This window comes from Mugil cephalus, chromosome 20 (assembly GCF_022458985.1).
Source record: "Mugil cephalus isolate CIBA_MC_2020 chromosome 20, CIBA_Mcephalus_1.1, whole genome shotgun sequence".
Lineage (NCBI taxonomy): Eukaryota > Metazoa > Chordata > Actinopteri > Mugiliformes > Mugilidae > Mugil > Mugil cephalus.
The window spans coordinates 6,510,054-6,522,131 of NC_061789.1; the positions used below are offsets into that span (position 1 = coordinate 6,510,054).

Consider the following 12,078-nt stretch of genomic DNA (forward strand, 5'->3'; position numbering starts at 1 on the left):
GGGGGAGCTCTACTTGCTTTGACTTCACTTCTGAGGAGTAGTTCAGTCATTCATATATAAAGTCTATGCACAAAACACACAGGCAGTAAAAAAAAAAAAAAAAAAAAAAAAAAAAAAAGAGAGAGAAACCATTTGATTTTTTTTATTTTCCTTTTTCCTATGTAGCTACGAATATGCTCATTGAAGATATAAAAAAACATAATGATTTGATACAGTAACACCTTTTCTGGGAATAACTGAGCCATGATGAGTAAGTCCTTCAGACTTAATCAGACTGCAGGTCAATTGACTCATTTCTTTTTTTACCTTTAACCCTTAACAGAAAGTCTGATGGAGTCACTGCGGGAGGAGCTGAACGTTTCAACCGAAATTCTTCTCTCATATTGACAATGATAGAATCCATCATGATCAAAGTGCACTTTAGGAATGTTGAAGGTAGCAGACTTGGAACCGGATGTTTCAGTCTCTCTGAAGGAGCCAGGCGTTTTCTGGAGGATGAATGTTCCACCTAAAAGTTCAGCTGTGATCGAACAAGTGAAACTGACCTCTTGGCCATAGGTAACCTCAGTGGCTGGACTCATAGAGATGCTGGGCTTTGGGAGAGTTGCTGGAAAAAAAATTACACAATCATATTTGATGATATTCAGTTTGATTTTACTTGTGTTTAACTTTGTTTTTTGGTTTTTATAATAAAAGAATGAATGAATATGTATGTTGATGATACATCTTTTATTTCATCTTCATAATGTCCTTTCAGGGCAGAATAATAAAAATAAAAAATGCTCATGAGAACATGCCTTATATTGGTCTTAGTTTAAGTCTTGGTTTAAGGCTAGACTGGAGATGACTCTCGCTCAGTCTATAGATCCAGTAGTTATGTGTGTAGTGCTCACGGTTATAACAGGGAGGAAGTGGAATCCAAAAGACCAAGTACAGGAAGCACAGGCTGCCTTCAGGCATAGGAATATCACAGATCATGTACATCAAGGGCGTGAAGGCCTGGTGCTGTGTGCAGGGAAACCTTGGTGGAGCAAGGCATCAGGAACAGACAAGGGAAGGATGGTAGTGGAGGAGATACATAAGCAAAAGGAAGCAGCAAGATGTACTAAGGCAGTGTTGCAGGCTAAGCAAGGACAGTGTGTGAGCGTAGAGAAAGGGAAATTGAAGTAGAGAGAGCTGTAGAGCATGGCAACCAGGATTAGATTTATGATAGGGGTTACTTATTATGTGTTGCCATCTCTCCAGAATCTAAACCAGTTGTCAGGGGAGATTGCTGTCTGCCCACCATGTTCTTGTGTATGTACACTTAGCTATATTCTGAGACATTCCAGTCTCTCCCAAGGGTGATATACCTGGTGTCACAACCAGGTGCTGAAATGCTTAGCGGCTGCAATTGAGGAAGAACTGGTAAAAGTAAATTCCTCATCTGCTAGAAAGAACAATAGATATATTTTTTTTTTGTACGGAAGGGAGAAAAGGCCAGACTGGCGAGTATCAGGCATAGCGCAGGGCAGCTAAGTGTAGGCTGAACCCGGGAGCTGAGAGCCAACTTAAACAGGCAACTGATTGTTACAGCGCAGATAGTTAGCATAGGCAATTTTCATAATTTTTTCCTTTAGTTAGTTGATTATGATGACGATAAAATACAGCATGGATGCACCGTCTCTCCTCTACTGTTTGCTGTATTCATTGAACCACTCGCATCAGCAATACGTCAGAACCTAAATATCCATAGAATACCCTCACCGGTCTCAGTCAGTCAGTGGTTTAGCCATGTGGGGTCTTAGCGATTCACACAATAGCTATCCCTACAGAGGCTACATCCAAGTTGAGTTGGAGCTTTCAGAGAAGGGTGAAACCCAGACAGTGCCTGTCCTGGCTTTAGCATGTCCAGTTTCCCATTCTGCAGACATCCTTATCAGCACTAATGTTTCCAAATTCAGATCATCCAGTGCCACACGGGAAATAGTAAGATCAGATAGCATCCACATGATGAGGGTATCTGCAGCCCAGCAAACACCTTCACCTGTACCTGTCACCAAGCCAGTGACAGCCCAAGAAAAACACACAGTGGATGAGAAGTATCCTAATCACTGAATGAGCTCCCTCACCTACCCTTCCAGTGTGTTGGTATTTTCACCTGGACCACAACAAATTCCTTGTGCTGCTGCGGAATCAGTCACTGAAGGATACCTCCATTCCCATGGGCACAGTGATTGCACACCTGCATGTGCATGGTTACTGAGATCTCAAATTTGACGTCTGAGATACCTGCAAAGGTTCACAAATCATTGTTCAATTTTGGAGATTCGCCTATCCCAAATGGGTGGAAAGAACGACTGAGACGGAAACTGTCCCAGAGGTCCAATGTATTCTCGAATGATGAGTGGGATGTTGGGTTAGCAAAAGGTGCAGAACATAACATCCGATTAACTGACATTACTCCATTTAGAGAGAGGTCACAATGAGTATCGTCTGCTGACCTTGACGACCTTCAACGTCGCCTGCAAGGCCTGCTAGCAGCAGGGATAAGGAATCAAGAAGCCCATATGCATCACTCATTGTCCTTGCTCGAAAGACATCTGGGAAATTGTGAATATGCATCGACTATTGAAAACTGAACTGAAGGACATTCCCTGACCAGTACTCCACGCCAAGGATTGATGATGCATTAGACTGCCTGTCTATCAGCAAGTGGTTTTCTGTGTTGGATTTGTGGAGTAGATACTACCAAATCCCAACAGCTGAGGTGGATAAAGAGAAAACAGCATTTATATGCCCTCTGGGATTCTATCAGTTTGAGAGGATGCCGCAAGGGATCACGGGTGCCCCTGTAACCTTTCAGTGGTTGATGGAAAAGGCAGTCAGAACATGCACATGCTGGAGGTCATTTGTCTACTTGGATGACTTGATTGTATTTGGACAAATACTGGAAGAACATGAAAATAGATTACTCAAGGTGATCAACAGATTACAAGAAGACAGTCTGAAATTGTCCATAGACAAGTGTCAGTTTTGCCAAATGCAGGTTACCTATTGTGTCAAAGGACAGTATTGGCAAGGGTTATCACCCACAGAAATAAAAGCAGGTCAGCCAATGAATGTTTGTGAATTATGATTCACAGTTCTTCTCACCTGAACAGACGACCCCAGCGTCCTTATCATGTCCACAGTTGGGTGATTCAAATCCACTGTGACCACACTGAGTTAGAGAGGTTTCATTTCCTGAACAGGCCACACCGTTGAGCCAGATTTGACCGATTCCTTCACCAAAAATGACTGATTGAGTGGTGCTCAGAGCCGTCCCACAGTTCAGCTGTCTGCAGACCACGTTTGCATCATTTATGTCCCAGTCATGATCACAGACTGTTCCCCAGACACCGTTGTGGTAGATTTCAACTCTTCCAGAGCACGCAGTAGAACCAGCTAACCTGATTTCAGCACCTGATGAAAGATCACAGAATCAGTTGCTGGAGAATACATATATTTTCTGTTAGAGTTCCTCATGAAAACACGCTTGCATCCTTCAGAACCTATTCTGAAGACAGATGCAACCAAGAGGTTTTTGCACACAAGCTTTTGCTTGCTTTTTGCTTGCGTTTTTCTGCTCTGCTCTTCAATTTTGAAAGTATGTTTGACAGTTCCCAGGCACCATTGTGGTAGATTTCAACTCTTCTAGAGCACAAAGTAAACCCAGCTAACCTGATGTTGCCATCTAATGACAAATCAAAAACAAACCATTTCCAGAGAAGACAAGATTTTTGTGTGAATTTACTTGTCTTGCAACAAACTAAACACTGATAGAGATCTTTGCACTTGCTAAAGTAAAAATTAGATTCATAATTTCATTTTTTCTGCGCTTTATTCTGCTCTTCAGATTAATGTGGACAAGACCAAAGAGATCTATCTATCTTATCGGTGAAAGTACTTTTACTGAAAAGTTTTCCCACCTGTACAGCTGACTCCAGCATCCTTGCCGTGTTCACAGTTGTGTGTCCCAAAACCACTGTGCTGACAATTACTCAGAGAGCTCTCGTTTCCTGAACAGGCCACATCATCAAGCCAGATTTGTCCAGTTCCTTGACCAAAATGAGCAGACCCAGGAGCACTCAGAGCCGTCCCACAGTTCAGCTGTCTGCAGACCACGTTAGCATCATTTATGTCCCAGTCGTCATCACAGACTGTTCCCCAGGAGTCACCGTGGTAGATTTCAACTCTTCCAGAGCACAAAGTAGGCCCAGCTAACCTGATGTTATCATCTAAAGACAAATCACAAGCAAACCATTGCCAGAGACGTCAAGACTTTGGTATGAATTTACTTCATCTTGCAAAAAACTAAACACTGATAGAGATTTTTGCCTTTGTTAAATTAAAAATTAGATTTACAATTTCATAGCATTTTTTTCCTGCTCTTTAATTTTGAAAGCAATATGATTTTTATCATTTTGCGCTACTTTTGTGTCGATCAGCTATTAATAATACTGTATACAATTTTTACTGGTAAAGTACTTATTGAAAAATTTTCCCACTTGTACAGATGACTCCAGCGTCCTCAAAGTGTCCACATAACTGTACCAGACGTCCACTGTACTGACAATGACTCAGAGAGCTCTCGTTTCCTGAACAGGCCACATCATCCAGCAAAATTTGTCCGGTTCCTTCACCAAAATGAGCAGACCCAGGAGCACTCAGAGCCGTCCCACAGTTCAGCTGTCTGCAGACCACGTTTGAATCATCTATGTCCCAGCCGTCATCACAGACTGTTCCCCAGATGCCGTTGTGGTAGATTTCAATTCTTCCAGAGCACGGAGTAGGCCCAACTAACCTGATCTCAGCACCTGATGAAAGATCACAGACTCAGATGCTGGGGAAAACGGTAACACTTTCGATGAAGGTTGTATTTATAATGCCCTATGAATGCACTCATAATGTTTCATAAGGTGTCTATAAAGCATTATAATGGTCATTATTACCATCTATACATATTCACAAGTCGTCATAACCAACTTCATGATGCATTATGACAACTGGTTATGAATGATTATAATTTTAATCTGAATAGTGCATTATAAATATGGCAATATCTGCCTAGTCACTTGTTCATTTTATGATGCATCATAACTACTTTGCTTTGCTAAAAGTGCATAGTGATGCATAATGAGTTTTGACTTCGCCTATAGTGCTTTATATCTGTAGTTATAAGTATATGTAATAAAGTTATAATAATGTATACATCTCCCTACAGCACACAGTTATAAACAGCTATGCAATATCATAAGTGCTATTTGTCAGCGCTAAGTAAAGTGACAAGAATATGACACTATTATTAACAGATATAAGTTACTATGAGTAATTAAAAAGTGCAATGAACGAAGTCCTGAGTTTGGCATCTTTACCCCATATGGACAATGTTAATATCATAGGTGTTACTTGTCAGCTTTAGGTAAATTAGTGCAAATGAGGTGTTGTGGATATAAGACTATTATAAACAAATATGAGGCACAATGAAATGAGAGCCTGGACAGTAAAGGCAAAAGGAATGCATTTAGTTTGCTTTATTTTCATTTAAACCAACACACATAATCAGAATGATTATTAATGTTCTGAGCACATTACACAAACACATGAAACACATGAAACAGGCCACAAAAGTGGCAGGCGTGGTCCTAGAAATCTGCTTATGTGTTTTCAATCAAACCTTTCTGCATAAAAACAAACCCAGCTAGAGCACTAAAGATTTGCCTCTGTTCTTGTAGTTGCTGTCAAACCATCTCCTGACCTCTGACCCTGAATCACCTCACCAACCCAAAGGCACTTTTAAGAGCCACATCATCGTTTCACGTGTTTCATGTGTTTGTGTAATGTGCTCAGAAAATTGATAATCATTCTGATTATGTGTGTTGGTTTAAATGAAAATAAAGCAAACTAAATGCATTCCTTTTGTCTTTATTGTCCAGGCTCTCATTTCATTGTGCCTCATATTTATTTATAATAGTCTTATATCCACAACACCTCATTTGCACTAATTTACCTAAAGCTGACAAATAACACCTATGATATTAACATTGTCCATATGGGGTAAAGATGCCAGACTCGGTACTTAGTTCATTGCACCTTTTAATTACTCATAGTAACTTATATCTGTTAATAATAGTGTCATATTCTTGTCACTTTACTTAGCGCTGACAAATAGCACTTATGATATTGCATAGCTGTTTATAACTGTGTGCTGTAGGGAGATGTATACATTATTATAACTTTATTACATATACTTATAACTACAGATATAAAGCACTATAGGCGAAGTCAAAACTCATTATGCATCACTATGCACTTTTAGCAAAGCAAAGTAGTTATGATGCATCATAAAATGAACAAGTGACTAGGCAGATATTGCCATATTTATAATGCACTATTCAGATTAAAATTATAATCATTCATAACCAGTTGTCATAATGCATCATGAAGTTGGTTATGACGACTTGTGAATATGTATAGATGGTAATAATGACCATTATAATGCTTTATAGACACCTTATAAAACATTATGAGTGCATTCATAGGGCATTATAAATACAACCTTCACAGAAAGTGTTACCGGGAAAACACATATTTTCTGTTGGTTTCTCACGGTTTTAACATTTCGTCATGAAAATGCGCTTGCATCCCTGAGAAACTACTGAAAGACAGATACAAAACGACTCAGTTAACCTCCATGAATTCATTGAGACTCTGGGCTTTGGGAAAGTTATGGAAAAATAATTACACAGTGATGATATTTGATCATATTCAGTTTGAAATGATTTGTGGTTAACTTTCCTTTTTAATTATTAATAATAAAAGAGTGAATATGTATGCTGACGAAACACTTTCTTTTATCATCTCTGAAAAGCTGTTGCTCACTCATGATAGTGATGATTGTACATTTGCTATATGTGTTGCTTGCATGTTGCTTTTTTCTGTTACCGTCCTCTCAGGGAAGAATAATCAAAATAAAAAATGCTTATGAGAACATGTCTTATATTGATCCAGTGTGAAGACTGCTTAATATTACTACATTAGACTGTAACCAAAATATGACTAGACCACTAAGACGATGGCAAAAAAGAGTGACAAAGGAAGAATAAGTGTTATAGTTGACAGCTACCATGAAGTTATGGTTTAGTTATGAACAAAGACAATCCAATTTAAATGAACTATATAAACATTTAACTATCTGCGTAAATGTACCAAAGAAGCACTCGAAGTAAGTACATTCCTGAGCATTTGCACATTTCCAGGCAACTAGGGAAAGATAAATGATGGTAAAGTTCAAATTCAGAGCTCCAGGACATGACTGTTAAATAAAGACATACAAGACCAAAACCATTTGTTCATTACTATATTGATGCTTGTTGAACTTGTCACAGTTCTTCTTACCTGTACAGGTGACTCCAGCGTCCTTCCTGTGTCCACAGTTGTGTGTCCCAAGTCCTCTGTACTGACAATGACTTAGAGAGCTCTCATTTCCTGAACAGGCCACATTGTTGAGCCAGATTTGTCCGGTTCCTTCACCAAAATGAGCAGACCCAGGAGCACTCAGAGCCGTCCCACAGCTCAGCTGTCTGCAGACCACGTTTGCATCATTTATGTCCCAGTCGTCATCACAGACTGTCCACCAGACACCTTTGTGGAAGATTTCAACTCTTCCAGAGCACAAATTAGGCCCAGCTAACCTGATCTCAGCACCTGACAACAGATCACAGACACAGATATTTACACACATATTTTCTGTTAATTTTCTTACTGTTTCTACTATTTCATCATGAAAATGCGCATGCATACCAGAGAAACTATTGAAAGACAGATACAACCAAATAAGAGGTTGATAGAAGTCTCTGCACAAGTGCCTAACATATATTAAATTCGATTTACAGTTACAGGAGGAACAGCATTGCAGCCAGTGACGCCCACAGACTAAATAAACTGAACAGGAAGGCTGGTGCTATCATTGGCTGCAGATAGGAAATTTTTGAAGTGGTGGTGGACAGGAGGACACGAAATAAACTGTCATCAGTCATGGATAGCCTTGACCATCCCATCCATCCATCCATCCATCCATCCAATTGGTGAAAGTATTTATTGAAAAGTCTTCCCACCTGTACAGCTGACTCCAGCGTCCTTGCCGTGTCCACAGTTGTGTGTCCCAAATCCACTGTGCTGACAATGACTTAGAGAGCCCTCATTTCCTGAACAGTTCAGATTGTTGAACCAGATTTTTCCGGTTCCTTCACCAAAATGAGCAGACCCAGGAGCACTCAGAGCCGTCCCACAGCTCAGCTGTCTGCAGACCACGTTTGCATCATTTATGTCCCAGTCGTCATCACAGACTGTTCCCCAAAAGTCACCGTGATAGATTTCAACTCTTCCAGAGCACAAAATGGATCCAGCTAACCTGATGTTATCATCTAAAGACAAATCACAAGCCAACCATTGCCAGAGACGCCAAGACTTTGGTGTGAATTTACTTTTTCTTGCAACTAAACTCTGATAGAGATTTTAGCCTTTTCTACAATATAAATTAGATTTACAATTTAAATTTTCAGTGCTGTTTTCTGCTCTTTAATTATGAAAGCAGCATGGTTTTCACCACTTTGCGCTACTTGTACGCAGTTCAGCTTGTTGGTGAAAGTACTTGTTAAAAAGTTTTCCCACCTGTACAGATGACTCCAGTGTCCTCGTAGTGTCCACAGTTGTGTACTCCAAGTCCTCTGTGCTGACAATGACTTAGAGAGCTCTCACTTCCTGAACAGGCCACATCATCGAGCCAGATTTGTCCGGTTCCTTGACCAAAATGAGCAGACCCAGGAGCACTCAGAGCCCTCCCACAGTTCAACTGTCTGCAGACCACGTTTGCATCATTTATGTCCCAGTCGTCATCACAGACTGTTCCCCAGACACCGTTGTGGTAGATTTCAACTCGTCCAGAGCACGTAGTAGGCCCAGCTAACCTGATCTCAGTACCTGATGAAAGATCACAGACTCAGATGCTGGAGAAAACACACATTTTCTGTTGGTTTCTTACTATTTCTAACATTCCATCATGAAAACCTGTTTAGTAAGACAGTGTCTTAGGCTAAGCAAGAGCAGTGGGCGAACTGGGAGAGTGTAAAGAAAAGGAAGTTAAAGTGGAGTGAGCTGTGGAGCATGGAGGCTAGCAGGACTAGATTTATGATAGGGGCTATTTAAAATGTGCTGCCATCTTCCCGGAACCTAAACCATTGCCTTGGGGAGGATGCTGCCTGACTGCTGTGCTCTAGTGTATGTACAGTTGTCCACATTCTGACAGGTTGCAGGCACAGGGACAGAGTTGAGGAGGCTAATGAGTGCAAGAGAGGTACATGTGCAGAGATGGCAGCAGAAGCTGAACAACGAGGGTAGTGGACCCACATGCAGCCAGTGGAAGTGGGTTGCCCTGGATTCGTGGTAAAATCCACCATTGCTCCCCTGTGCAAGCTGGGCATTCACGGGAGATAATAGAGGGTCGGAGTAAATAACATGTCCCTGGCATGTTACTGTCCCAATTCTGCAAGTGCAGAGGGATCAGTGGCTCTAGATGTCAAGTTGAAAGCTTGAATTTGCAGGAACAAACCTCGGAAGTACCAAAACGGAGGATATGGGACTATGAAACTTCCAGAGGAACTGTCATATTACATGATTTTGCTCATATTCATAATCATATTGTTTTGTTATGTCACATGACATACCAATATACAATGTAATCGTCCTAGTATGAAAGTTTAAGCAGTGAAATAATATGCTGTCACTAGATTATGGTCCACTCTTGACATCAATATTATGATATTCTGTAGTACATGAAATGTGTTTGACATATATGTTTTGAGTTTTCATTATCAGAAATTACTATGGCCATATCATAATCGTGCCTCACTGTTATGTTTCTGTTGTGAAACAGTCAGAGGTTCAAGTTGAAGGTTGCCTAGTGGAAGGGGCCTTAAGAGGCCGTGGCATGTATGAATTATCACTACTGCCATTAATAATTCTAAAAGGAATCAAAGGGAGATGTGTTGGAGAAATTATATATCCCTATATATGCATACATGGGTAGACAGTTATACATGGAATGGTTGTAGAAAAACATTGAAAAATACAGACAGAGACTATTCTCACACACAGGCACATCCTGTTTGACCAAATCTGGATGCGGTCAGCTTGACCTAAACATATCCACTATGAGAAATTCCAGTCACATAACCAAAATTGGTCAAAAACAGGAAAACATGATTCCATTGTCAAGAACACGTTGCGAAACCAAATGAACATGATACACACATATACACACAGTTATCATTATCAAAGTTATCATTATCACACACATCCATGGCTCTGCACAAAACATGTAACACACACAACAGGATGTCTGAAGGTTCTTAGCCATCCAGGTCATGGTAATCCAAAAGGCATTGAATAAGGGCAACTGGACTTGTAAAATTTTTTTTCGAAGACATTTTGCCACTCATCCGAGTAGCTTCTTGAGTTTTGCCAGAGGAAACCAGAGTACCAAGACTATATAAACCCCAGATGTTTGTCATTGTGTTGTTCCACGATGTTGTCCAGTACGGATGTGTACTGTGAAATAAAGTCTGCAAGGCTAGAGCCAAAAGTCTGGCTTCTGTCTGGTTTCTTGACTTCTGTGTGATTTCAACACAGAACGAGCAAGTGAGTGGCTGTGGCTAATGAGGAAACATCTTAGCTGGGGAGCATGCTAAAGGTGAGGCTAGCTGAGTGATTTTAGTGGTTAGTGGTAGGGCTAAGCTAACCTCTCTCTGTTGAAAGTCACACGGTTGCATGGTGGCTGCATGGAGGAGAGTGAGTCCAGGACACTAAAACTCACTGTTCAGCCTTCTTGAAGTGCCATGGGCCTGACTCAATGAAACATCAGTGAAGGGAGGTGACCACTTGAAAACCCCAATGATGTGCCGCATACTACCTACTGCCGTTGGCTAGGCGAGTTAGCTGGTGTCTTCTTGTTCGTTGCTAGTGGCAGCTGACTTCTACCAATCCAAATGTTTTTCAGTTGGACTAGGCATCTAAATGCATTTTGGCACAAGGGATTTTAACATCTCATCTAATTTTTGTTGGTGAAAGTACTTATTGAAAAGTTTTCCCACCTGTACAGTTGACTCCAGCGTCCTTGCTGTGTCCACATTTGGGTGTCCCAAGTCCTCTGCGCTGACAATGACTTAGAGAGCTCTCACTTCCTGAACAGGCCACATTGTTGAGCCAGATTTGTCCGGTTCCTTCACCAAAATGAGCAGACACAGGAGCACTCAGAGCCGTCCCACAGCTCAACTGTCTGCAGACCACGTTTGCATCATTTATGTCCCAGTTGTCATCACAGACTGTCCCCCAGACACCGTTGTGGTAGATTTCAACTCTTCCAGAGCACGTAGTAGACCCAGCTAACCTGATCCCAGCACCTGGTGAAAGATCACAGATTCAGTTGCTGGAGAAGACGCACATTTTCAATTAGTCTTCTTACTTTTAAGATTTCATCATGAAACCCCGTTTGCGTCCCTCAGAAACCACCGAAAGACTGATGTAAACAAATAGGAGGTTGACAGAACTTTTGTACCATCTAAGAGCCAAATCTATTAAAATTGGATTTACAGTTACATTTTCCTTGCTTTTTTTCCTGCTCTGCTCTTCAATGTTGAAAGTATCCTGGACAGTTCTCCAGGCATCATTGTGGTAGATTTCAACTTTTCCACAGCAAAAAGTAGAGCCTCAGTCTGGGGAGGGTACTAACTGTAACCCTACCACTTCTTTGGAAGATCTCCTGCTGTGTTCCCGTTCCCAAGAAGTTGTCTCCATCAGGGCTCAGTGATTACCGTCCAGTGGCCCTTACATCTCAAAAAGGTGCTGGAGAGGTTGGTGCTTGCCCACCTAAGGCTGTAAGTGAGATCACCTTTACGCCCCCTACAGTTGCCTACAGGCTGTGTCTGCTCTCCTGCATGTATATGTTGAATCAGAGTTTTAAGTGGACAACAAGTGTGTGCATGCTCCACAACCAGTATG

General features: G+C 41.1%; 1 protein-coding gene across 1 annotated transcript in view; it reads right to left on the reverse strand.

The window, feature by feature from the left end:
• Positions 1–126: 126 nt before the first annotated feature.
• LOC124998123 overlaps positions 127–12,078 on the reverse strand; it is a 98,288-nt gene continuing 86,336 nt past the window's right edge. The window contains 8 exon segments of the mRNA XM_047572325.1: positions 127–607; positions 3,136–3,444; positions 3,951–4,259; positions 4,530–4,838; positions 7,420–7,728; positions 8,139–8,447; positions 8,695–9,003; positions 11,172–11,480. Coding sequence (XP_047428281.1) covers positions 309–607; positions 3,136–3,444; positions 3,951–4,259; positions 4,530–4,838; positions 7,420–7,728; positions 8,139–8,447; positions 8,695–9,003; positions 11,172–11,480 — 2,462 coding nt within the window. The 3' untranslated portion in view covers positions 127–308.